The sequence below is a fragment of the Aspergillus pseudodeflectus genome, assembly GCF_044049435.1.
Source record: "Aspergillus pseudodeflectus strain CBS 756.74 chromosome Unknown BJX68scaffold_20, whole genome shotgun sequence".
NCBI lineage: Eukaryota > Fungi > Ascomycota > Eurotiomycetes > Eurotiales > Aspergillaceae > Aspergillus > Aspergillus pseudodeflectus.
In genome coordinates, this window is record NW_027263796.1 from 167,887 (window position 1) to 191,244 (window position 23,358).

At 53.3% G+C, this 23,358-nt stretch overlaps 10 protein-coding genes across 10 annotated transcripts; 6 read left to right on the top strand and 4 right to left on the bottom strand.

The window, feature by feature from the left end:
* Positions 1–499: 499 nt before the first annotated feature.
* On the top strand, positions 500–1,037 carry BJX68DRAFT_266630 (uncharacterized protein; the record flags this gene model as incomplete). The annotated part of the gene is made up of 3 exons (XM_071045560.1): positions 500–619; positions 676–741; positions 864–1,037. The coding sequence occupies 3 exons, from the start codon at positions 500–502 to the stop codon at positions 1,035–1,037; spliced, it is 360 nt and encodes a 119-aa protein (XP_070899289.1).
* Positions 1,038–2,645: 1,608 nt separating this feature from the next.
* BJX68DRAFT_236927 (uncharacterized protein) lies at positions 2,646–3,679 on the bottom strand. Its single transcript, XM_071040089.1, has 2 exons — positions 3,214–3,679; positions 2,646–3,161 (listed from the first exon to the last, which is right to left on the bottom strand). The coding sequence occupies exons 1-2, from the start codon at positions 3,615–3,617 to the stop codon at positions 2,714–2,716; spliced, it is 852 nt and encodes a 283-aa protein (XP_070899290.1). The 5' UTR covers positions 3,618–3,679; the 3' UTR covers positions 2,646–2,713.
* A 634-nt stretch (positions 3,680–4,313) lies between these two features.
* On the top strand, positions 4,314–4,775 carry BJX68DRAFT_266632 (uncharacterized protein; the record flags this gene model as incomplete). Its single annotated transcript, XM_071045561.1, has 1 exon — positions 4,314–4,775. One exon carries the CDS (start codon positions 4,314–4,316, stop codon positions 4,773–4,775), a length of 462 nt encoding a protein of 153 aa, XP_070899291.1.
* Positions 4,776–6,847: 2,072 nt separating this feature from the next.
* BJX68DRAFT_266633 (carbohydrate esterase family 5 protein) lies at positions 6,848–7,913 on the top strand (the record flags this gene model as incomplete). Its single annotated transcript, XM_071045562.1, has 3 exons — positions 6,848–7,256; positions 7,322–7,509; positions 7,569–7,913. 3 exons carry the CDS (start codon positions 6,848–6,850, stop codon positions 7,911–7,913), a joined length of 942 nt encoding a protein of 313 aa, XP_070899292.1.
* A 198-nt stretch (positions 7,914–8,111) lies between these two features.
* Positions 8,112–8,861, bottom strand: BJX68DRAFT_266634 (rhamnogalacturonan acetylesterase; the record flags this gene model as incomplete). Its single annotated transcript, XM_071045563.1, has 1 exon — positions 8,112–8,861. The coding sequence occupies one exon, from the start codon at positions 8,859–8,861 to the stop codon at positions 8,112–8,114; it is 750 nt and encodes a 249-aa protein (XP_070899293.1).
* A 594-nt stretch (positions 8,862–9,455) lies between these two features.
* On the top strand, positions 9,456–10,973 carry BJX68DRAFT_236934 (F-box protein). Its single transcript, XM_071040090.1, has one exon. It carries the CDS (start codon positions 9,468–9,470, stop codon positions 10,881–10,883), a length of 1,416 nt encoding a protein of 471 aa, XP_070899294.1. The 5' UTR covers positions 9,456–9,467; the 3' UTR covers positions 10,884–10,973.
* Positions 10,974–11,449: 476 nt separating this feature from the next.
* On the bottom strand, positions 11,450–13,056 carry BJX68DRAFT_275748 (major facilitator superfamily domain-containing protein; the record flags this gene model as incomplete). Its single annotated transcript, XM_071047909.1, has 3 exons — positions 11,450–12,608; positions 12,666–12,769; positions 12,832–13,056. The coding sequence occupies 3 exons, from the start codon at positions 13,054–13,056 to the stop codon at positions 11,450–11,452; spliced, it is 1,488 nt and encodes a 495-aa protein (XP_070899295.1).
* Positions 13,057–14,167: 1,111 nt separating this feature from the next.
* BJX68DRAFT_90932 (uncharacterized protein) lies at positions 14,168–16,563 on the top strand. Its single transcript, XM_071049991.1, has 5 exons — positions 14,168–14,395; positions 14,458–14,810; positions 14,863–15,219; positions 15,268–15,935; positions 15,991–16,563. Exons 1-5 carry the CDS (start codon positions 14,235–14,237, stop codon positions 16,411–16,413), a joined length of 1,962 nt encoding a protein of 653 aa, XP_070899296.1. The 5' UTR covers positions 14,168–14,234; the 3' UTR covers positions 16,414–16,563.
* A 155-nt stretch (positions 16,564–16,718) lies between these two features.
* On the top strand, positions 16,719–17,559 carry BJX68DRAFT_266638 (uncharacterized protein; the record flags this gene model as incomplete). Its single annotated transcript, XM_071045564.1, has 4 exons — positions 16,719–16,912; positions 16,963–17,256; positions 17,309–17,386; positions 17,442–17,559. 4 exons carry the CDS (start codon positions 16,719–16,721, stop codon positions 17,557–17,559), a joined length of 684 nt encoding a protein of 227 aa, XP_070899297.1.
* Positions 17,560–20,681: 3,122 nt separating this feature from the next.
* Positions 20,682–23,341, bottom strand: BJX68DRAFT_90941 (beta-glucosidase). The gene is made up of 5 exons (XM_071049992.1): positions 22,740–23,341; positions 21,968–22,687; positions 21,761–21,915; positions 21,308–21,714; positions 20,682–21,252 (listed from the first exon to the last, which is right to left on the bottom strand). The coding sequence occupies exons 1-5, from the start codon at positions 23,265–23,267 to the stop codon at positions 20,846–20,848; spliced, it is 2,217 nt and encodes a 738-aa protein (XP_070899298.1). The 5' UTR covers positions 23,268–23,341; the 3' UTR covers positions 20,682–20,845.
* Between the last annotated feature and the right edge of the window lie 17 nt (positions 23,342–23,358).

The following is a 23,358-nucleotide window of genomic DNA, read 5'->3' on the forward strand; positions in this document are numbered from 1 at the left end:
CTCGCACGATGTCCCAAAGCTTTAGTTTAATCGCCCGACAAATGCCAGAACATTCTGCACAAGGACCTTCATTCTGTCGATAGACTTTACTGTTCAATTGCGTGTTCTATGGACAAGTACCTGCCGAGGTATTAGCCCCGACGCGAGGATGGCGTATAAAGCCTCCTGCCAGGGGTGATGCAGCCCGCATAGACAGACGCCTTCATCACAGCCCAATGACAGTTTTCTCCTAGTACGCAGATAGCATTGGCCCAAGATGGCATTCAACATCGTAAAACAAAGCTAGATACTAGCTAGAGCCGGGCCAAGGACGCCGTCCGGTGAGGGGATACAGGTTCTCCAAGTTCAGTACTCATGATTCCATTCCTCCGCTCGGTCACGACATTCGAGATCTATAGTGCTATATAACCACCACATTTACAGACATGAGAGAGCTTCTTTGAGCAAAGGTCTCTTGAGTATCCGAGACATTACTCCCTCTTCTTCTCCACCCGGCATCATGGCCGTGGAAGAATCCAAGTCCGTGCAGGTTTCTGCTAGCGAAACAGGCACTTCGCCCAGCGGCAGTATCCTCGGTTATGGTGACACGAACGACAAAAGCGAAATCATGGGGGATACAGTACCTTCGAGGCAACGGAGGACTATCGCTTCTACCATCCAGTTGACAGCTATGAGGGCATCCACCGCTGGGACCCGGAGGTTGAATGGACCGAAAAGGAGGAGCAGAAGATCGTCCGAAAGGTACCATATCCCCTGTCTATACTAGCTGTGAGCGCTTAAAAAGCACTTTCAGATTGACTCGCGGGTCTGCTGCCTGTGTGACCTTTTTCGCCTTGCAGCTTGATCGAGCGAACATCTCACAGGCACTGGCAAGCACACTCCTGCAGGACTTGAAGATGACCAGTAACGACTACAATCTGGGCCAGACCATCTTCCTCGTGTGCTTCCTGCTGGCGGAGCTGCTGGCTCGGGCCCGATCCTTGGATCCCATTCTAGATGGCCCGATCAATCGTTCTACAATTGCAGCACACAGATAGAACTCAGAGCACGGGGACACGGCCTTCATCTTGGATACATACCACGGTCAGAATTAAGTGGGCAGACTATAGCAGTTTATATTTCCTTCTTGTCTCATTCTTCCAGTCTACAGTAAGGTCCTAAGGTCCAGTCGTGCTACAGACACCGGGAAGCTTTGCAAGCTCAACCGGCGAAAGATGGCTTTAAGCGCCTCGCCTTAACTATATTGCGCTAATAGTCCTTTCCTGGCTACTTTTAGCTGTCTTGTAGCGCTAATTGCTCCCTGGTGGATTAATAAATCCCGTGGTGATAACATAGACGGGCTTCCGCTATTAACTCTAATTCTAACCCTTTCCCTCCCTTTAGACATTCTGGAGCTCATCAGAAATTCGCATCTAACCGATCACAAAGCCAGTCTACACGCTTTCTCGCAATCAAGCAAACGCTGTGCCGCGGCCTCGAAAATCCGCTTTAGAGAAATCACCTTGCGCCCGTCACTGGTCAAAGATCTGTCAAATTCTGGCGAGAGGCTCTGGAGCACTACTCACCAGTGGTGCTCGCTCTGAAGGAGTTTGGTAATCCCAATCCACTCCAGTACCCGAATCCACAGATCATGGGCCCAGGACAGGAAACGCCGTTGCCCAAGTAGGATCTTGAAGGAGACAAATCGCCAGCTTAGTAGCACCACCCTTCTAGTACTGTTGTGGGAACGTTTTGCTTCTCGACCAACGCGCTGACCAGCTCCCATCAACGCCCATGAGGTTCGTGGTAGACTATTTCTCGAGGTCGGTGCCCTGATGCAGTTCTGTTGTCTGGTCTCCAATTTCCACACAGAACACATCCCGCCACAGCATCTCATCGTCGGTGATGGTTACGCGGCGCACAAACCCTGACACGCTAAGGCTCGCGTGTCTTGGTTTCCCGAGTAGATCGATGTCCTTGGGCTCCAGTTTCCACTCACAGAGGGTTAGCATGGAGTGCTCAACCGAGGTGTACCTATTATTAATTCATATCAGACAGGAAGGATGCCCAAGAAAACGATGGCGCTGTATACACGGACGAACATGACTGCACGACAGCCGGCGACGCAGTCCAACTAAGGCTCTAGGTCAAGTGTTTCAACCATACTCCTGCCACGTAGTTGGAAGATAACATGCTTTGAATCGTGTATGCGATCCATGATATGTCGTGTAGTCTATTTGAAAGGGTTTTCCAAGTGAAACCCATGGAACACTACGACTACCATATCGTTTCCAGCCGCGTAATGGAGTAGCTAAGAGTCGGGCTCTCATTCGCGAAATTGCGCTCTCACCCCGCAACAACGTCGGCACTCTTGGCTTCAGTGGAAAATGCTCGCAAGGCTGCGATGTGACGTGACAGAATTGCCTCTTGGGTTTTAACTACGTGATTTGACAAAGCTGCCTGGCTTTTTGGAGGATGCCTCAGCCTGGAGGCGTATGTTTTGTCTCTGCACATGGTTCCAGCCTGTCCTCTCGTTCCAGAATGATCCAACAGCATCCTCGACGAGTTATTTCATACAGAGGAGGTCAGATGGACCAAGGTGAAAGAGTTTTCGCGTAAGGCACCCAGGCTGCACCTCCGGCAAGGCTCGAGCATATAATGCTAGGTTTCCAAGATATTACAGTATCAATTAATTATCCCTCGCAGGCAGATAACCTATATAGAACGGCTGGTCTCACTGCCGTTTGACAACTACATTCTCAATAACATCCTCGACAAGTTTGACCGGGTTCCCTCCACCAAGCAGCTTCCGCACCTTCTCTAGGGCAACCTGCGCAGTCCACGGAATCCGCCACCTTAAAGACCCCAGCCACCAAGCAGTCGGAGCCATGATCAGCGCGGACTCACTCACAGTCTGCATGGAGAACAACGTCGCGATCAAACTCGGTGTCATCGCGAGACGTTTTGAACTGACGGCGTCGACGAGGCCGAGCAGTGCAAGGAAGAACGCCGCGTCCATGTCGGGTGGAAAGTCGGTCGTGAGTGTACCCGTTGGGGCGCCAGCAGTGGACTTCGGATAGCCCCAGATCAGGACTGTGGTGTCCGAGTTGCGATAGTTTGGCAGGGTGCTCTCGTATTCTGCTCCCTCGGGAGTAGACCAAAAGGGATGGGTTGGAGGGACGCTATGGCAGGTTAGTTTATCAACACCAGGCCTTGTATGTGAAGACTACGCACGGCCAGAAATTGTGCGGCGTCCACGGAGGAATAGCCGTCGCGCCATCCCTATCGCGACTCGGCACAGGCGGCGAAAGCCCTTGCCGTGGAACAACCTGGTTATAGCTCGCTTTTGTCGTATGCACCGTGTCTATCGCGTCATAGGTGGTCGTCGTACCGACAGCCCCGGCCTCAACGAGGAAGCTCTCGCTCTGCGCAAAGTGGATGTGGAGCGGCGGTGCCTGAGGATGTTCCTTGCCCAGTTTCGTCAGTTCATGGCCCCCTTTGTACGTCGCGCGCATCAGCACAGAGGCATTCAGCTCGGGAGCGGGCTGTAGGAACTCGAGAATGAATGAGCCGTCGAAGAGGACGTGGGGTCCGCCTAGCGGTGTGGGCAGCCGCGGCTCCTTTGTTGTTGGCTGCATTTGTGAAGCTGCCTGAGATAGATGCGGATCTTCTCCTCGTTCTCGTCCTCAGGGGCGCTGGCGGGTGAGATTTATCCTGAAGCTGGAGCGTGCGGCTGAAGACTGTCAGCGGCCGATTCAGGCTTAGCCCCATCCTGCCAGTTCATCAAGTGGGGAGCAGTCCGCAAGAGGCCCATCGTGATTGGAGCAGAATTGGACAGGCGGCCTTGATGATTAAGAATAGTCAGCAGTTCCTAAGCAGCGTAATTGTGCGGTAGCACAGATTTATAAGACAACACATTTGTGCGTGACATCGACAGACAGGTCTCTCCAGGGAACAGTAGTACGTCGGGCCGAAAGGAGCCTTGGGTTGCGCGGCTGTGTTGCTGTACGTGTCGAGCTCTCGTCTAGCGGACAGGGCCTTGTCTCTCCAGGAACAACTGATCGTCGATTTAGAGTGTCAACCGCGCAAGCCCCAGCCGGGCGTCAGCCAGTAGCTCGACTATTTGCGGTTCGAAAGTCTATTTCTGCTTGAGTTCACTGACATGAGAGCCGCAATACGAGGATCAACATGGATGATCTACGCTGTGCCTGCTGTTCAACATCTCATTCGCAGACGTCGACCCAGACTTCGTATCGTATGCCTATCACTGTCCACATGGAGGCTGTGCTTCTGAGGGCAGGGAGGGTGTCGCGCAGCCTATAAGAAGGGCATCAATGTCACCAGAAGTCTCCTCGAAACCAACTACTCAAGACGACTCCTCCTTTTCTCCATCTACCAAGCTCAAAATGCAACTCAAATACCTCCTCCTCGCGCTAACAGCGCAAACAACCCTCGCAGCCGCCCTCGAAACTTTCACCCTCGACGACGGCACCACCATCGAAGCCGACCCTTCCACCGTGATCGCCGCCCACAGCCCCGACGAAAGGGGCACCTCCCGCGGCGTCGGCTCCACCCCCGCAGGCGCAAAGATGCTGCTTGCCCGCGCATGCTCAGACCCGAACTACCCCGTCGGCTGCCAGAACGGCAACCTCTGCTGCCAACATGATGATAGGTGCTGCGAGAACCGTTCGTGCATTGACCCGGACTATCACAATTGCTGCCTGTATGGATACTATTGTGACAAGCCGTATCGGTGTGTGAGGTATCAGAATGGGAATATTGGTTGTCGGCGGTAGGGTGCAGGGAGTCGGGTCCCATGGGGTCGATATGGGGCGCCAAGACGGTGGACTCTGGCTTGTGACCTGGTTCTCCGTTGCATATATCGTTTTGTAGGTTCTTGAACCTATTCTTTGCGAAGTTAACGCGGTATGGGATACATGACATGGGATGTTTAGATGCCTGGCATCGCCGGCCTATGTGTGTCCTAGGGAACAGTGTATATGTGTATGGTAGAGAGGGTAATACGAAATGTCAGATAAATATATCTATGACTTCGGTAGGATAGACGCTGACGTCTGTCACCGCGTCGTGCGGATTGAATATAAGAGGCAATCGACTATATATCCTGTGAATATATCAATATTCGGAGTTCACCTTCACACAATCGCCGCCCCGCGCAGTGTACCCCGCAAATCACCATTACCCGACTGGATCTTCATTTCCAGTGTGACTGAGCGGATTGGAGCACAAGTCAGGAGAGCAAGAATTTTTTGTACCTTGAACACAGCGCAAACTAGAGTTTTCTGCGCCGATTACGACTCGACCGTACAAAGGGTCGCGAGAATCTCGCTCGCGCTGTTCCCTCGCTCACATATTGCGAGGATCAAGGGGCCCGGAGATTCCTTAGCCCTATCAGAGCAGCACGGAAGATATGATTCGAGCATGAACTCTGTTGGAAGATCAGATACCATGATTAAGCGCCATCTCGCCCTGCCCAGGTACATCGCTGACACCAGGTCTGGCCGACAGACTCCAGAGGCACGTGGAATGCGATCTACAAACAGACTGACAGCTTCGGCTCGACGGCCGCGTCCCACTGGTTGTGGGGTTGGAAGTAGAGAAGATGGCGATTCCAGCATCAGGTCGAAGTCTCCAGGGTAACGATATTCTCATGATGCATGCCCTGGGCGCGGGCAATGCTTGAGATTAAATTATGAGAGGTCACCAGCCTCGCTATTCCCAAGACTATTTGTCCTGAGAAAACAACCAAGATAAGTAGATAAGTATTTAGTGACGTAGATAAGCAGACTCTCGGAGCCGACAATCTACCGAGGGCCGGGCCCGTAACGGTCTTGTGAGCACTGGGTCCGTCTAGTGTGGTCTGACCATAATCAAGGCGTCGAATTTTTGAGGCTTTTGTGGAGCGACAGAAGGTTCGGTGGCGGTGCCCCTTAATCAGGAAGATGCGCCTAGCTCGAGAAGAATTGTGGGGAGGTCTCAGGTTCGTTTGGGCCAAGCTTCAAGTTTCCCCAGGGGCCGTGGTGGGTCTGCACAGGCTAAATTTCCAGCACTGACGGTTCACGAACGGTGCATTCCAGCACAGGTACACTTTGCATCTTGGTTCCGAGTCCCTTAGCTGATCTTGGATGCCGTGGATATTGACTGTTTGCTTCAAGGCGATCAAGTACACGGTGGCAATCTGTCGATATTCGCCCCGCGTGATGTATCATCATCTGACCAGCCGACAAACATCCCAGTCTCACGATGAGACAACGAACGATCTACAGCCCTGGAGGCTAGACCAGGGTCAACAACAAACACCCGATATCCGACGCTTCCGAACCCGAAATCAAGATTTCCCCTTCGCAACTATATCCGCTTCGGGGGATGGTGCGGGCAGGGGCTTAAACTAGGCGTCGCACCAATGCTTCATGGGCTTTCGGCCTCGGCATTTGGCCTTCGGTAATCAGATCGAGTGAAACAAAGTACAGAAGCCGAGAGAAGATCTATCTGATCTTGGTTATGGACAAATTGGCTTCGAGAATTATTGGGATAGTGGGCACCATGCATTATATTGCGCAGGGCTTAGTCTCGGAGCAGAACAGGGCCACTACAGCACTGCTGAAACGCCGAGGGAGCTGTCCCTGTGCCCATTTCAGTATATAAACCCTGAATACCCTCAACTTTCTCTCCTGCGACAAGAGCAAGCCTCGACCTGTTTTCGCCTCGCCGCGCCCATCTCATCTCGTCACTCATTCCATTCACTCGCTGCAAATCAGAGCTGTGCTCGATTTCCACCTTCGTTTGAAACGCCCACCAACTTTCCAATCACTCACTCACTCACTCACTCACTCAAGAGTCAATCAAAATGAAGACCGCCGCCGTTGTCCTCGCCCTCGTCGCCAGCGCTCTCAGCGCCCCGACCCCTACCCTCAACTCCCGCCAATTTGGTCTCGGTTCGTTAGCCTCCCTCCTTCCCAAGCCGGGCTCCTCCTCCAGCGGCGGCTTTGACCTCTCCGACCTGGGCTCCCTCCTCGGTTCTGGATCTGGATCCAGCTCCGAGTCTGCCACTGGCTCTGGCAGTGCCACCACCACCAGCGCTGCGGCGGCCGCCACCGGTACTGGTACTAGCACAACCGGCAGCGGCAGCAGCGGATTGAGTGGCCTCAGTGGCCTGAGCGGGCTTGGTAACTTGGGGTCCTCTTCCGACTCGGACTCTTCGAGTTCGTCGTCGAGTGCGCTGAGCGGGCTCAGCGGTCTCGGCGGGCTGTTTGGTGGTGAGCTACCGGAGCCACGGGGGGGTATAGACAGACTACCTTGCTAACATGGAATTCCGTACTAGGCTCCTCGACCTCCAACGACGTGACTGACAACACCGGATGCAAGGAACTGACCTTCATCTTCGCTCGCGGCACGACCGAGATCGGAAACATGGGAACGGTCGTCGGGCCCAAGGTCGGCAGCCAGCTTGACTCGCTTACCGGTGGAAAGGTGGCTATCCAGGGCGTCGACTATCCTGCCTCTGCGACCGTACGTACCCCCCTCCGCTTTTGACGCCACCCAAAGGAAGAAGCTCTAACAAACCACAGGGAAACGTAGCACTCGGCGCAGCCGGCGGGCCCGAAATGGCCTCGCTCGTTGAGCAAGCGCTGAAGCAGTGCCCGGACACCAAGGTCGTTCTCGGCGGATACTCGCAGGGCGCCATGGTCGTGCACAACGCGGCCGGCAAGCTTTCTGCTGGACAGGTCGTGGGCGCTGTCACTTTCGGCGACCCCTTCAAGACGCAGAAGCCCGATAACATTGAGAACTTCAAGACGTGGTGTGCGAGTGGCGACCCGGTTTGCTTGAACGGTGCCAATGTTTTGGCGCATATCTCGTATGGTGGTGATGCGGCTGAGGCGGCGCAGTTCCTTGTCAACGCTGCAGGGCTGTAAGCGATTTTTGATCGGAGAAGCCTGGCTTTGGAACAGGTTGAGTGGATCTACAATTTTCTGAAAGGGTGCTTGTGGATAAACTCTGATTCTGTATGCACTGGCTCCAAAACTAGTATGAGAAGACAGATATGGAAAATCTCGACACATAAAAGGGACTCTCCCACACGTTATCCTCCGCGGACCTGATGTACTGTTTTATCATTCCGGATAGTAGTACTCGCCTGCCTTCAGCGCAGCCTCCAACTCCGGATCGGTACCAATGTACTTGGCAAATCGCGGCTCAAGACCCTCGAGTAACAGCCCAACCAAACCAGCAAACACAACACCACCGGCATCATTTAAATGAGTACGATCCGTTTCATCGAGGTTATACGTAGCGGAATTCTCAGGGCCAATCGCTTCGAGATACGCCCTCGAAGCGGCATTCAAATCCGCCCACCGGGCGCCTGTCTGTTCCGCCGCCTCAATAGTCAACGCGACGACATTATCCAGAGTATGTGTTATGGTCCCATTACTGGCAAACCGTCGACGCTCGAGCGAGGTTAAGAAAATCGGCTCGCCGCCGGCAGCGCGAACCTCCTCGTCGAACTGAACGAGGTTGTCCAGGAAGACGGCCAATCCCTCCTCGGTCTTTTGGTCATTATGCCCGAACTGGATGGTCACAAAGGGACGGTGGGTCTTTGTGTGGTTCTTGACGGCGTTGAGGACCTCATCCCAGTCGCCGCCTGCTCGGAAGGATGATGTGGTCGCGCCGCTGTGACCGAAGTTGATCCCAGTCGAGCCTTTTGTGAGGCTGGCGACGAAGGCGTCGCCCCATCCACCGGCCGGGGCGGTCGTGGAGTCACCGGCGAGAAAGAAGGCGGGAGGGGGCCCTCGTGGTGGCGAGTGTGGTCTTGCATCAGCGGTGCCCATGAGAGCGAGCGCTGGGAGGACAAAGGAGGAGAGCATGTTTTCAAGGTGGATTCAAGCAACCAGGTGATGTGTGGTGTCTTGTCTGGTATGGAGGGGCGAGGCCTTGCTTTATATTACGCCGACCCGGCTGAATTAATTGTGCCGTTCAGAGAAAGGTGTCGGATCAAGGGAGTTCGCGTCACGGTCTGGGTGGGTATAAGACCAAGCTCACGAAGCTTTCGTGCAGAATGAGCTCATCGTCGGCGATAGAAAAGCCGAATCGACTACCCCCAGGGACTCGTCCATTGGACAAGGGGAGCACCAGCAGCGAAGCATCTGGACAATCCACCGTCTTCTCCACGGAGGAGCATGCGGAGTGATCAGCGCCAAGCCGGAGAAATTGTGTGCGTTTCCCCAGATTTGAAGACAAACACACGAATTGCATCATCGTGTCGGTTGAATAGTGAGCGAGCAATCTGCAGTTTGGCCGATTGATCCATTCGCCCGAAGTGAGCTTGTTCTCCTGGAGAACAGGCGTGGCCACGAGATGGACGAAAAAGGAAAGAGGGGAAATTTGCAGTGCCAAGGCGCAGGATCAGCTCAGCCGCAGACGGCCTCCCCTTTCTTCCTTCCTTGCTGGACAACACTTCTTGTCCTGAAGCAATGGATCGCCTGCCCACTGAGCTTGTTCTCGCCATCGCGGGCGAGGTGCCTGAACAAACAGATCGTCTCAATCTTCTCCGGGTGTGCCGCACCTGGCGCGACACTTTGCTCGAGGCTGTTTACAGCGCCGTCGAACTCGAGACCCTGCAGATACCGCAACTCATCGAGACTCTGCTGGGCAATGCTCAGATCGCCCTCTCAGTCCGCCGTATAGATGTCTTGGATCGGCAGGGAATTCGTCAACGGCCCGACTATCCACCCCTCAATGCAGACGTGCGGGCCCTCGTGGACAAGATCGCCAAGTCACCACAAAAGGCCACCGAATGGTGCACAGATCTGCACGGCTCTCGTCCAGATGCATGGATGGCCCTTTTACTTGCACTTGTACCCAATCTCACCACACTCACCTGGGGCGCCGCTGGGCCTTCCTTGTGGATGTCAACCGTTGTCCTGGGAGCTTCCTACCGAGAACCTCCATTTGATACACAGCCGGCGTTGCAGTCGCTCAGTAGAGTCGAGTTCACAATACCGAATCCGGATGATCTCACGGATTCCATCGAGTTTATAGAAATAGCTTCATTGGTAAAATTACCGTCTCTCCGGCATCTCTCCATGGAGAAGGTCAAGGACGGGCCCGACATCAAGGGTGAATTCTCAGAGATCCGCACCGCCCACTTAAATATAAAAGATGTTGTCGGTACATCACCTATCGAAACTCTCAAAATATCCGCCCAGTCCAATCTAAACTTTGGATCGGGGTTTTTGATCAGCGCGTGTGCAAACCTCAGAGAATTCGTCTATCAGCATGAAAACCAAGTCGAGGAGCTTGGCTACCGTGACTTTCGTGTCCGGGCCTTTCGCAACCCGTTATTGGGGCAAACGCATAGCCTCGAGGTCCTGCATTTAAACGACAAGGGAGAAGCTGGTGTTGGGATAGAGGAGCCTGATGATGCGGACGACTTTGACCCGGCTGACCGATGGTTTGGCTCGTTTGCTGAGTTCGAGAAGCTGCGCGACCTCCGTATACGGGCTCAGAATCTCCTCAATCTTCATCCCATGGACAATCACCGCCTGCTCATCTTGAAGGATGTCTTACCGATGAGCTTGAAATGGCTCCATGTGGCGCACTGCGATGAAGCACATTCGGCCGTGCTCGCGGACGGCCTTCTCGGCGTACTTTCCGGGCAAAAAGAGCTTTTCCCGGACCTGGAGCAAATATACATTTATTCAGCAGTCGCAGAGAGTTCACAGCCACAGCCAGCAGGGCCCCATCGCCCGCCAGCCGATGTGCGTGTCTTGGCTGCGATAGACCAGCATTTCACACCGATCCAGGCTATGTGTAAGCGAGCGGGAATCGCTTTCAACCTCTCCTTGCGTGATGATTATAAAATAGTGTACCTGGGTGGGAATGTCTAATTTCTCACTCACTCCGCCATTTAGGGCTTCCCTACGTTAAGCTGCCAATCCGTAGTTTTCGTCTCCAAATAGATCTTCTGTCAGACTTCCCAAGCTGGATGCTTCTGCTTCCAATACCTTAGCATGACCGGACAACAACAAGAGGCTGGCTGAATGGCATTCCGAGGCAGATGACTACCTGACCACCTGAGAGCCTAGTTTCTTGCTTTACTCAGGTACCCTCGCAGATGGATGTCGAAACCCTGTATGTGATACTCGCCATCACCCGTCATATCCGTCCTGGATGATCTCGCCTCTGCCGACAGGACGAGTTTCTCTGGTAGTGTAGGTCTTTTTGTTCCGCCTTGTCCAAAGAGTCCATTTGTGCCTTGGTGAAACTTGGGTGAGGGTGATGGGAGATTTTGACTTCCAAAAGAGGGCATTCTTCTCATTGATTTCGTCTGCTATGAACCACTGGCCTAATCGCACCATACGCAGGAAGTACCCGCACCAAAGCACCACCATGTCTTATCATGTCACGAATCTTTCTCGATAGTAGCTCAAGCATGTACTGAGCCCAGCCCAACTCAGTACGCGTAAAACACCCCATCCTCCGCGCCGGGCAGTACACCGCGCTGAATCTTCCTATTCGTAGCCTGCAACCACCACCGCAGAGCCCAAGCACTCATGATGGTAGCGGCCCCAAACGCCGCATTGCTGGACATGGCGATCAAGTACCTGGGGCCATTTGACTCCGGGTAGAGGTACGCCGTGTAGATATACGACGCATTCGCAACGACATTGACCACAGAAAGCGACGCCGCCTTCTTCTCAGCCGTCTGGCCCAGCGTCGCGGATACCCACCCGAGAATCACCGAGTTGACCGCGTACGCGCCGCTCGTGAAGAGGAAGCAGCAGATGTATCGAGCTGCTGTATTCATCGTCGCGCAGGATATGATGAATGCGATGACGGCGATACCCATCGTGATTGTAATGTGCCACGTGCGCTCGTTGTACTTGCCCGAGGTGATTCCAACAATGACGCCGACGACGCCGGAGACGAGATACGGTGGGCATGTCAGAGCAAGAGTAACAGTGGAATTGAATCCGAGGCTGCCAATCACGGTCGGGAAGAAGTTGTTGAAGCTGCAGGCGCTGAGGTGCATGTTCTGCATGAAAGCGAGCAGGTACAGACGCGGGTCGCGGCATGCTTCTTTCAGTCCGGCGAGGACGCCCTTTGAGCTCTCGCTTCCAACCGTGTCGGCGAGGATCCGCGTGTGCGCGAGCTCGCGCTCTTCAGGGGTTAACCAGCGAGTTGTAAGCGGGTGGTCGGGGAGCATGATTAGGCCGAGCATTGCGATGCCGAAGGTCACAACACCTTCGATGATGAAAAGCCACTGCCAGCCCTTTAGTCCGTGTTTTCCGTCTAGGGTTTCAAAGGTTGCAAGGGCGATGAGGCCGCTCATGGCCGTGGCCACGATGTTCCCCGAGTAGAGGATGGAAATTCTCAGCGCAATTTCCTTTCGTGTGTAGAACAATGACAGCAGGAAGAGGGCGCCGGGGTAGAATGGCGCCTCTGTGATTCCCAGGAAGAACCGCACCAGCACCAGCCCAGTATAGCTCTTCGTGAGCGCCGTACAGGCCGAGACGACGGCCCAGCTTGCCATGCACAGTGACATATAAACGGAGGCACGGACTTTGCCGGAGGACATGAGCATGTTCGATGGGATCTGCATGAGGAGGTATCTGATTTTGAAGGCTTAGTATAAGGTTGTAGCGGAGAGGAAGTTTAGGTGAACGAACCCGACGAATAGGATGGAAATGCAGGTATTGTACTGGGTGCCGTGAAGTCCGAGGTCCTCTTCAAGACCGTTGAGGCGTGCGCTTGCGATCGCGTTTCGGTCGACCTAAGAGAATCCATGTCAGTTCAACTTGATACCTTCATCATGGTCGGGGTAAGATTGCTCACGTAGTTCAAGAAGTACATGGCCCAGACGATAGGCATGATTCTCCTATCCAGCTTGCGGACAAGTCGAATCTCCGCAGGGTCTGTCTTTGCAACGGCTCCAGAGTAGTCACCAAGGTTCCTCTGAGCCTTCTCGTCCACGGATCTCGCATCTTCCACAAACGCCTCGTCGCGCTTTTCTGTGGCTAGAGGCTCGTCGCGGTGGCCAAAGCTCTTCTCTGAGGTCATCGTAGCAGGGTCAGATGGTGACAATAGGGAAAGATGCGGAAAAGAAATGAAATGGTTTGATGATTCTGAGAACGAGAAAGACCGCATAGCAGGCTTTATACCCGGGCCTGGGCACCAAGAATTGGCAGCCCCGACAAGATTCTCCAAGCCAGCACGCCCATTTCTTAATCCACCTCGTACCGAAGCCAATCAAAAATCCTCGCTTGCCACGAGATTCCCCGGAAAATGTCAACCGCGTGTCGCTGAGAGGGTCGGGCTGGTGGGACCGGGGTAATCATCCCCGTGGGGACCACGATCCGGGGTACGAATCTCCGGTGCTGTCAGAACGACACTGTCAAACAGGGTCCTCTCCGCCTTTGGATTGGCACATCCACCTTTTATTCTTCTCTAGACCCAGATTCTCGTGAACTGAATGGTATGATCCTCGTTCGCAAGGAAACCACTTACCCCCACGGCGAAACAAGCGAACCCACAACTCTATTTCCGCATACACTGAAGCGAAGGACCATAACAGGTTCGTCATATGGCATTTTTGTTTGAGTCCCATGCCAAGCTTGCTATTCCCAGCTCGTCCACCGACACCTCTCTCCGCAGGGCGATTAACCTGGCCCATGGTGCGCACCGGACTTAGACAACTCCGGCGCAAGATGGGCTTGCTGCTTGGCAACGGCACTCCAGATCCCAGATGTCGCCACACATCTCCCAAGAGAAACAAGAAGTATGAGCGTTGCTTGTTAAGCAGATACTTTCGACGAAAAAACACCCTCATAGCAAATCAACTCGCTCAAACTTTCCCTCAAGTGCCAGGCTTTCTCCAGCTGCGAAGGATATCTATGTCGAGCAACCCAATGCGATGAAACAGCTACGTTGAGATCCGTCCCAGAGAGTAATTGCACGCTATTCCTCCATTATTGCAAAAATAAAGGAAGACCGGGAAGATTGGAGAAGATTTTGGGTGCGTTCCTGGGAGCAACACAGTTAAGTTCAATTGTGCAGGGATAAATTCTCAAAATGGAAATTTTCCTCTCTACGCGCTGGCTGAGTCAGCTATGTTTATGCTCCTCTCTGCTTCCACCAACACAAACAAGCGCCCTCCAACAAGCTTCCTAAACACAACAGCTCACCAGCTCTACGCCTTGTCTCCGCCTCCCCCGTATTCGCCGTGTTCCCTGCGCAGGATGGTCAAACATTCCAAGGATCCCGTGCTCCGGAAAGCGATCCGCGCGGAACTCTTGGCTATCCACAAGCAGAACCAGCGAATCGACAGGGTCGCGATCACCGCGAAGTACACCAAGCAGAAGCCCAAGCGTGCTGAGTACATTAGCGACATTGTGGAAGCGTATTGACACGAACCCCATACCAGATCATTCATTCGGGCGTTGGCTAACTACTGTCCTCCAGTTACTCTAACCACCTTGAACAGGGACTGGGAAAGGTTACCACCAGACCCGTTTCACCTCAGCCGGTCTACTGTTCCGCATCATCATACACGTCTTCGTCTGATGAAGAATCTCTACCACCCTCAAAAGTTCCACAGAAGAAGGCTCAGACGCCATTCACGTTCGGACAAACGGCTGCTGAGGCCAAGTTTACCTTTGGAGCGCCAACTGTACCGAAGACGGTTAAGCGGGACGTCACCAACACTCCTAGCGAGCCTTCCGAGAGCGACGAAACGGATTCTGATCAGGACACCAGCGATGTGACGGGCGCCTCTAGTGATGAAGACAATGGTCTTGACAATGCGCTTCTTCAAGGTATCTTCTCCAGTGCGTTAATGGAACGAGCTCCAACCTGACAGTAGATCAGATTTCAAAGAAGACCTTGCTGGAGCGCGTGATGAGAAGGAGACAACCAACCCCAAAGCCTCGATGCCGCCGATGAAAGACCAGCTCCATCTTCTCACTTCGGGCGATGAGGAGGAGGAGGCGACAGGAGCTACATCGTCTGTGAACCTGGAGCATGCCGTTCTGGTCTCCGCCGCCCTTGAGGAAGCTGGGCATACTTTGCCGTCTCAGTTCGCGCTCATGGGAAAGCTCAACGCAGCTCCGAACACTGAGATTGCGCCAGACCCCAGAGTTGTGCTGAATACCAATGTTCCCTTTTCTGCGTTTATCTGCGGTCTTCAGGGAAGCGGCAAGTCGCACACAACCTCGTGCATCATCGGTATGTCCCCAACCTCGATCTGGGATGGCGGACTAACAATATCACCAGAGAACTGCTCAATGGGGCTACCGGTGCTGGGGAAGTTAAAGCAGTCCGTCTCAACTCTAGTTCTGCATTTCAACGAGTACAGTTCAAATGTAAACTCCCAGCCAAGTGAGGCGGCATTCCTAGCATCAGTTCTACCGCAGTACGCATCGCAGCAGAAACGCTTGCCTGTGCGGGTTCTGGTGTCACCGACGAACTACCACAACCTGGCGAAAATGTACTCGCAGATCCCGAACGTCGAGGCAAAGCCATTCAGGCTCAATCCCAAACACCTCAACATCGGCATGATGCTCTCACTGATGTCAATGTCTCAAAGCGACGGGATGCCACTATACATGGCCCAAGTACTAAGGGTATTACGAGAAATGGCAATCGAAAGCGGCGGACATTTCGACTACCGTGACTTTCGCAAACGCCTCGACAACCTTCGTTTGGATAGAGCTCAGACCCCATTTTTGGCGCAGCGATTGGACCTCTTGGATTCGTACCTTGATCTCAAGGGTGCTGGAGCTGCAGATTATTTCTTGGACGGGGGTGTGACCATTTTGGATCTTAGTTGTCCGTTCGTCGACCAGAGTACGGCGTGTGTTCTGTTTCGCATTGCCATCGACTTGTTTCTCTACGCACATCCTTCTCGTGGGAAGATGATCGTGGCGGATGAAGCCCACAAGGTATGTGCCTCACCATTCCCGGCCGGGCCACCAGACCACAACTAACTAATCACAGTACATGACAGATTCCGCTGCCGCGAAAGAGCTCACAGAAACCTTTTTGACAATCATCCGGCAACAGCGCCATCTTGGTGTTCGCACGATCATCTCCACGCAAGAGCCCACCATCTCACCCCGGCTCATCGATCTGTGCTCGATTACGTTTATACATCGCTTTACGAGCCCTGACTGGTACAAGATGCTTCGATCGCACATCCCAATTGATAAAGGAAATGACAATAATGAGCACGGGATGCCGGATGGACTTTATCGCATTGCCAACCTCAGAACCGGAGAGGCTCTTGTTTTTGCGCCTTCGGCTCAGCTGGTCGATGAAAACGAGAATGATCTGCACGCCAAGCACGAGGTGTTTAGGCTCAAGGTTCGCAAACGTATTACGTGGGACGGAGGGAGGACTATTGTTTGTGTTCGTTCTTGATGACTCGTCATACAATCAAGTAAGCTTGCCAGGTGCAGAATAGAATAAGGTAGTAATATTGATTCGGGCAAATTGTGTGCCGGGTATAGATCATTACTGGCCGGATGATTGTTGGTGATCTTGTTTCATAGAAAGGACGCTTTTGATGGATATCGTTCTAAGATACCAAATAGGGAAATACTTCACTCTCTATCAGTTTTTCGGAATAACACTGGAACCCTCCCAAAACTCAAAATCTACGTCACGAGGTACTTCCCCTTCATCTTCTCCTCCAAACCCACATCAATTGCCATATCGACAGAATCATGAGATCCGACTTCTTGGACGGGCGGACCCTCGACAGGCTGATCGGAACCACGCGTCAAATTCATGGAATCCGCTACACCATCAACGCGCTTGTCTCCGAGCGTCACCAACCTAGGTTCAATGAGCGCTGGGTGGTTCTTGAGGCCGCCTCGCAGCAAAATAACGATCGGCTAATCGTTAAGATGCGTTTTCAGTAAGTCTCGACGCTCCAATAGCTCGGTGCGCTTTGCTGACCGTGTGAAGGTGCAACCCATGCCTCGTCGAGTCCGCCGTCTATCGCACCGCAGCCGTGACATGGGGAATGGGCTCGTTTGATGCTGAATGTCTCGCCCTCCGTGAATGTGAGGGCTCTGGTGGGACTCCAAAGCTCCTCGCCCAGGCACGCCTCATACAAGATAACTATGATATCTACCCAGGTGGCTATGTCAGCGTTATTGTCATGTCCAGGGTTGCCGGGCAAAGGATAGTTGAATTCCTGCCCGACTTGATCGATGACGAAAAACGGACAATTCGCGCGGACCTGATTCAAATCCTCGAGTATGTTTTCACTGGCCTGGCTGTCTGCGCTTTTCATGTTCATGTGTATCAGGTATATGAGGCTCAAAAACTGGAATTTCGCCGAGCCGCAACCGGACCAGATCTTTTACGACAGGGCCACTGGCAAAACGTATGCCCTTTAGCGCTTCTCCTGCCCGTAAATTACTGTTACTAACATGAAAAAGCTCTCTGGTTGGTCTATCAAGGTCTGGGCGAAACTCCGAAGAACCCGACCCCAGGACACCCATCACGGCTGACTCGATCGACGTGACTGCTTTCTGCTTGGAATTTCTTTGCATGTGAAATAAGACGTAAGCCTCTCATTACGGACTAACCATACATCGGGTAGATGCAATGAGATCTGGGGATATTGCTGAAAGGATGGTGGAGATTTCCGTGAAAATAACCAGAGAATGTATCGTTTGATGATTTGATTGTCTACCTGGGGTGGAACGCATGGGCTCGCGCAAAACCAGGGTTTGGAAGCACTGTACCTAGCTCTGGTGGCGGTAGTAAGCAGAATCTGCATGGGGCAGTAGTGATAATTCGAACAATACTTGGCATTATGCTGTGCTTTTCAACGTATTCTAAAATCCTCTTGCCAAAATGATATGGATTCCTGCGGCCGATGCTATTCAGCTATAGATCGAGTAGGGGAAGCTGCAATCCTATTCTAATCGCCGCCAGCCATGCTAGGCACCTGCAGCCGTTCTAAACGCACTACCGACTGTTCTCGCACGCGAGGGTCAATTCCCTTGATAATCCCCTGTAAGTTCGCCTGGCGCAAATTCGGCTTAGTGCACTATGTCTTCTGTATACCTTCCGCTCCCTTGACCCTGGGGCTCGTTGCGTATTCGACTCGTACTCCGTCACTCCTCGGGCCAGTCGTCTGGCTTTAGTTGCACAACTTAGAAGTGAGGCCATCAGGACTCTCAACAGTGTCCGCTCCCTCGCCAGGATTCCGTTCAACCTCTAGTTCCGCCGCAGGATCCTCTTCGACCTGTGCTTCCTCAACCTCTGCTTCTTCGTAGGGATTCTCGATCCCATCGTCCTCCAGCTCGGCCACCCCCCTCGCCCCAGGATTCGCTTGACCGACGGTCTCAAGTTGTACCTCAGGGTTCGCCTCGCGAGCACCCGCTAGCAAAAACCCGACATGATCTTTGCGCTGAGCGCTTTGCTGTGGGTCAGGTCGCCTCTGCTAGCTGGGGTAATGGAAACCTCAGTCTCGCATAGGATTGCCTCTCAGGGGCATTCTTGGTGATGAGTCAAGTGGAGTCGGAATACAATCCTCTTAGGGTAACTTCGGACGCCAGTCGAACTTTGAAGTCAATGGGTAAAGCCTCGGCAGGCCTTATATCTGCATAGTTCGGTACGAGTCTCTTGTTGCGGGTTGTGTCGTCGTCGACGGGGATTAATATCGCGCGGTTGATGCGATGTATGGCCGTGGTTTCGTTTTTCATTAATTCACACATCGCCTGGAGGTGGCGCACATAGAAATCCGCTGGTTAACAGTGGACGCTATGGCTCCCTCCAGGAGAGAACTTAGCCATGATTAATAATGATGTATTTAGATCTGTCAGAACAATGGAGCTATCTAGCTAGGGAGTCGCCAGATATAGCTAAACAACATGAAGACATGCGTGCTAGAATCTTCCATGGAAGACAAAGGAGCGATATGCGGGGCTTCCAACACTGGTCGGTCTTCAAAAGCGAGCAGCTTCCTGCCGATGGTTGGCCACTCCTTTGGGATCATCTCAAGTCCTGTTTCTACTTGCTTTTGGTTGGGGATCTTCCAGTCTCTGGCCGCCTTAAAAACCACAAAGTCTCTGTCGTACTGCGAGGATTGTCCGAACAGCCCGAATGCTTCAGATGTGTTGCCAACCTCCCTTGTAGAACTCCAGTATATCTGGCCACCCCGAAATCTTCTCACTTGCCAGGTCACTTATGATGGCCGCGCCAGCACGATAATGGGGGAGAAAATCGATGTTCGATAGAGTACCATGCAGCCGTGAAAGCTCGCTCATAAGTTCAGGGATATATATAACGGCGACTCTGTCAATTGTTGCTGGCTCTGGCAAAGGTTGATCTTCGAGCTTCAGTTGAAGGACATGTCATTGCAGCTTTTGGAAAAGCTGTGCAACCTGCCCGTTGTGTGGATCCATCCTACTGTGACGTATTATTCCCAAGTCGTTAGTTCGGTAGGGCGCGAGAGATGCGACTGGTCCAAGTTGTTGAGAAAGCGCCTAAGCATAGCGAAGCTAGCACATGTCGAGCGGAGCTGAGTGTTGCTTTTCGGGTACTGGTAGCTTACCTGGATCAAGAACAGGCATCGTCGCAAAGCGGATTTCGTGGTGCGAGGAAGCTGGAAGCTGCCCTGAATCCTATCAGTGGGATGCAGTCACTTCGGCGGGTTGGGTCAATTTGTTGCTCGAGAACTGGGCTTCAGTCGGCTTGAAGTGAAGGGATCGGTGTAAAGAAGGAAGTGGAAAAAACTTACCAGATAGCCAGAGTGACATGACGGCCTCTGTATCCTCGCCTTCACTGTGAATCCAGAAGCAGGATTTGATATTATTCGGTCGAGACAAGAATCGGCATTAGAATGAGGTAACCACCTTTGCCTCTGTGGGCGAGAGGTACCCAAGGCGCCGGTACCCGCGCAGCACCGAGTTGGGCAAGACGCATGCAAGGGTTCGGTAGGTCTCTGGGGATTTGTCAATCATTCCTTCCTTCAGTGTCAATGCGTCGCAAGGTAGCGGCGGTCGACTCCATAGTCCGAGTCTTATCTTGCTGTGGGGGGCAAAGAAAGGCGACACGATAGCCACGGGTGCAATATCTCTTTTCCTCGATGGCAACAACGCCTGGGAGTCCCCGAGACTAGGCATATTGAGCCAGCAAGAGGGATGTAATCGTCGGGGACGCTTCCGTTGTCCTCGATGATGTAGGCTTGGATGCTCCTTCAGCCAGTCATTGAGACTCGCTCTATAGCAGACACATGGCAAAGTCTGAAATGCCAAGGATATCGATGCTCGAGGATAGAGGACGGGAATAGAGTGAACGCAATGTACGACGTACAACACTAGACCATGAGGTAGAATTGAGAAAGGATGAGGAGATCATGAGATGCGGAGGGAAGACATAGTGAGTAGTAAAGTGGCGAGGAAGAGGATTTTATACCTGGAGGAAAAGTCGGCAATGGAATCAAGGCCTAGTTTAGTGAATATGAGACGTATCGTGAAGGGCGAGTGAGCTCGAGAGACGCAGACTAGGGCAGGCAATTGAATGATGTGGAGTGTCCACTGAATGCTGGGTGACTTGTACCAGGTAAGTAGATGGTGAATGCCGAATTCCAGGGTTACTCTAATGACTAATATAGGTGATTAAGGAGATCTGGCAACATCAGGACGCAGGTATGGCTACGATAGCGCTCCGCAGAGGCAGAGAGTTGCCTTGGACAGGATAGTATAGCTCGCTGGGTGTGGCAGATGAAGGGCACTGCACCCGAAACTCATGTATATCGGTAGCACTGGTACATGTTATGGACAGCGTAGAAATTTTCAACATATCGAGCTTGGGTAGGCTCGAAGCCCACCTAAACGGTGAGGGTGCCGGTCAAGCGAATGTCTCGACTCGAACTCCCCACAAACACCTTAAACGTCCCCGTGGGAACAACCCACTTCTGCTTCCCAACATCCCAATAACTCAGATCCCGGCGCCGCAACTCAAAGACTGCCTGCCCACTCTGACCGGGCACAAGGTTGATCTTCGAGAAGCCACGGAGCTGCTTGGGCGGCGTGGACGGCACACTGTCGGGATAGCCCAGGTACAGCTGCGCGACTTCGGCGCCGGTGACGATTCCGCTGTTGCGGATGTAAGCGCTGATTGTTCCGACGGTGGTGAACAGGTCTGAGGGGCCGCCGACGATGGTCTCGCCCGTTGTTGGGCCGGGAATGACGTTTACGGCGACGGCAAGGGTTGAGTATTCGAATGTTGTGTAGGCTGTTGAGGGCAAAGATCAGTTTTAGAATCATGGGGGAAACAATGTGGTACTTACACAAACCAAACCCAAACTCATATCTAGGCTCGATTCCAGCCTGGTCAAAATGGCGATAGTCGATAAACAGCCCCTCGGCAAAACTGTCAACAAGCTCTGTCGTCCAGCGGGCACCGTAGTCAGCCTCGGTCTTGCCAATGGTGTAGGGCAGCTTTCCGCTCGGCGCGGTGTCTCCGAAGAGGACATCGGTGAGAGCGTGGCCGCTCTCCTGTCCGGGAAGGCCGGCCCAGACAATCGCGACCACGTTCGGCTCGGCAAGAATGGTCTCAAGAAGAATAGGACCAACACTGTGGATGACCACGATGGTGGGCCTGTTTGTCCGCGCAACTGCCTGGACGAGAGCATTGCCGTTGTGCCATGGATCGAGATTGTTACGGTCCCCGACGTGGTTTTCGACGGTGATGTATCTATTTTCGTTAGATAAATTACCCGGGAGCATAGATTAAATCTTACCCCTCGCCAGCGTCAGAGTTGATGAAAACGATCGCCGTCTCTGCGGCCCTGGCAGCCTCGGCTCCGGCGGCGGCATCATCGGTGGTGCTGGTGACGATCTTGGTGCCGGTTCCAGCCAGCTTCTCTTGAATTGCAGAGAGCGGAGCCACAAGATACTATTACTGTCAGCCAGGCTCAGTGCATTCCCTTGGGCATGACCGAACATACCGGGAATTCAGCCGTTCCACTCCCCCATCCCTGAGCCAGAGTCCCAACGTTGCATCCACGATCCGCACAAGCATTCGCACCGTTCGGATTCACAATGGCGTCAGAGCCAATTACAGCAAGGCTGGCCGGTTTGCCTAGCGGAAGAGTCTGGTTCTTGTTTTTCAAAAGGACAATCGAGTCACGGGCGATAGTGCGCGCCAGATCTCCATGTGCGGGGGTGGTGACATTCACCGACGCCGCACCTCCATTCCAACTACTAAACGCCACAGGAGGATGACCCTTGTCCTGACCGGTCAAATACCATCCAGCGAGGATTCTAGTGACCATATTATCCAGTCGTGCTTGCGGAACAGAGCCGCTGGCAATCGCGGTCGCCAGGTTCTGGCCCCAGTAGATGCTTCCAGGAGGGGTATTAAAGTCGCTCCCTGGCATGCTCATATCCAACCCGGCATTTGCGCTCAAGACTGTGCTATGTTGCGCATTCCAGTCTGACAGGAGAGTACCTTTGAACCCGAGTTCGCCTTTCAGCAGGCCGTTCAGCAGCCGGTCGTTTTCGCAGGCCCAGGTACCGTTGATCTTGTTGTACGAGCACATGACGGAAGCGACGTTTGCCTTGACAGCGTCGTAGAATGGCCAGAGGTACAGTTCATGCAACGTTCTGTCATCTGCATTCGAGCTGATGGTCTCTCGGTTGTGTTCTTGTTCGTTGAGAAGGAAGTGCTGGACCATGTCAGTTAAGGTTCGGCAGCGCAGTCGATTTTCAACCACAGACCTTTGCGCACGCCTGTACACCGCTTCCCTGCATACCTTGGATAGTTTCAGCGGTTGCGATACCCATCAGGTACGGATCTGACGAGAAACCCTCCCAGTTTCGCCCTCCACTCGGAATCTTTCCCAATGCCCCCAGCGCAGGACCGAGCTGGATGTTGACTCCAAGTCCCTTGGCTTCAGCAGACATGGCTGCTCCACGGCTCCTGATGAGCTCGCGGTCCCACGTCGCGCCGGCGTTGATTCCGGCTGGGAAAACAGTAACAGGATTCGCAAAGCGTATTGATAAGGGGCCATCTTGAAGACAGAGCGACGGATATGGAATGGATTGAGGAGCATACGTATTTCCCACACATGGCCCCCCCTGCCATTTTACGCCTGTGACCATTCCGATCTTTTCATTCTGAGTGAGCTTTTGAAGATCCGCGGTCGCTCGTTGGTAGGCCTGGTCCCAGGTGAGCACCTGCGCGCTGGCCAACGCGGCGGCCAACACCACGCTGGAAGCAGTGCTAGAAGTGCATAAAAACCGCATTGTTATTGCGACTGAATTTGATCAAAGCAAAAAGGCCAAATTATTGCGACCGAGCGATCTTAAATAGCTGCCCCTGCGGCAGGAATGTGCT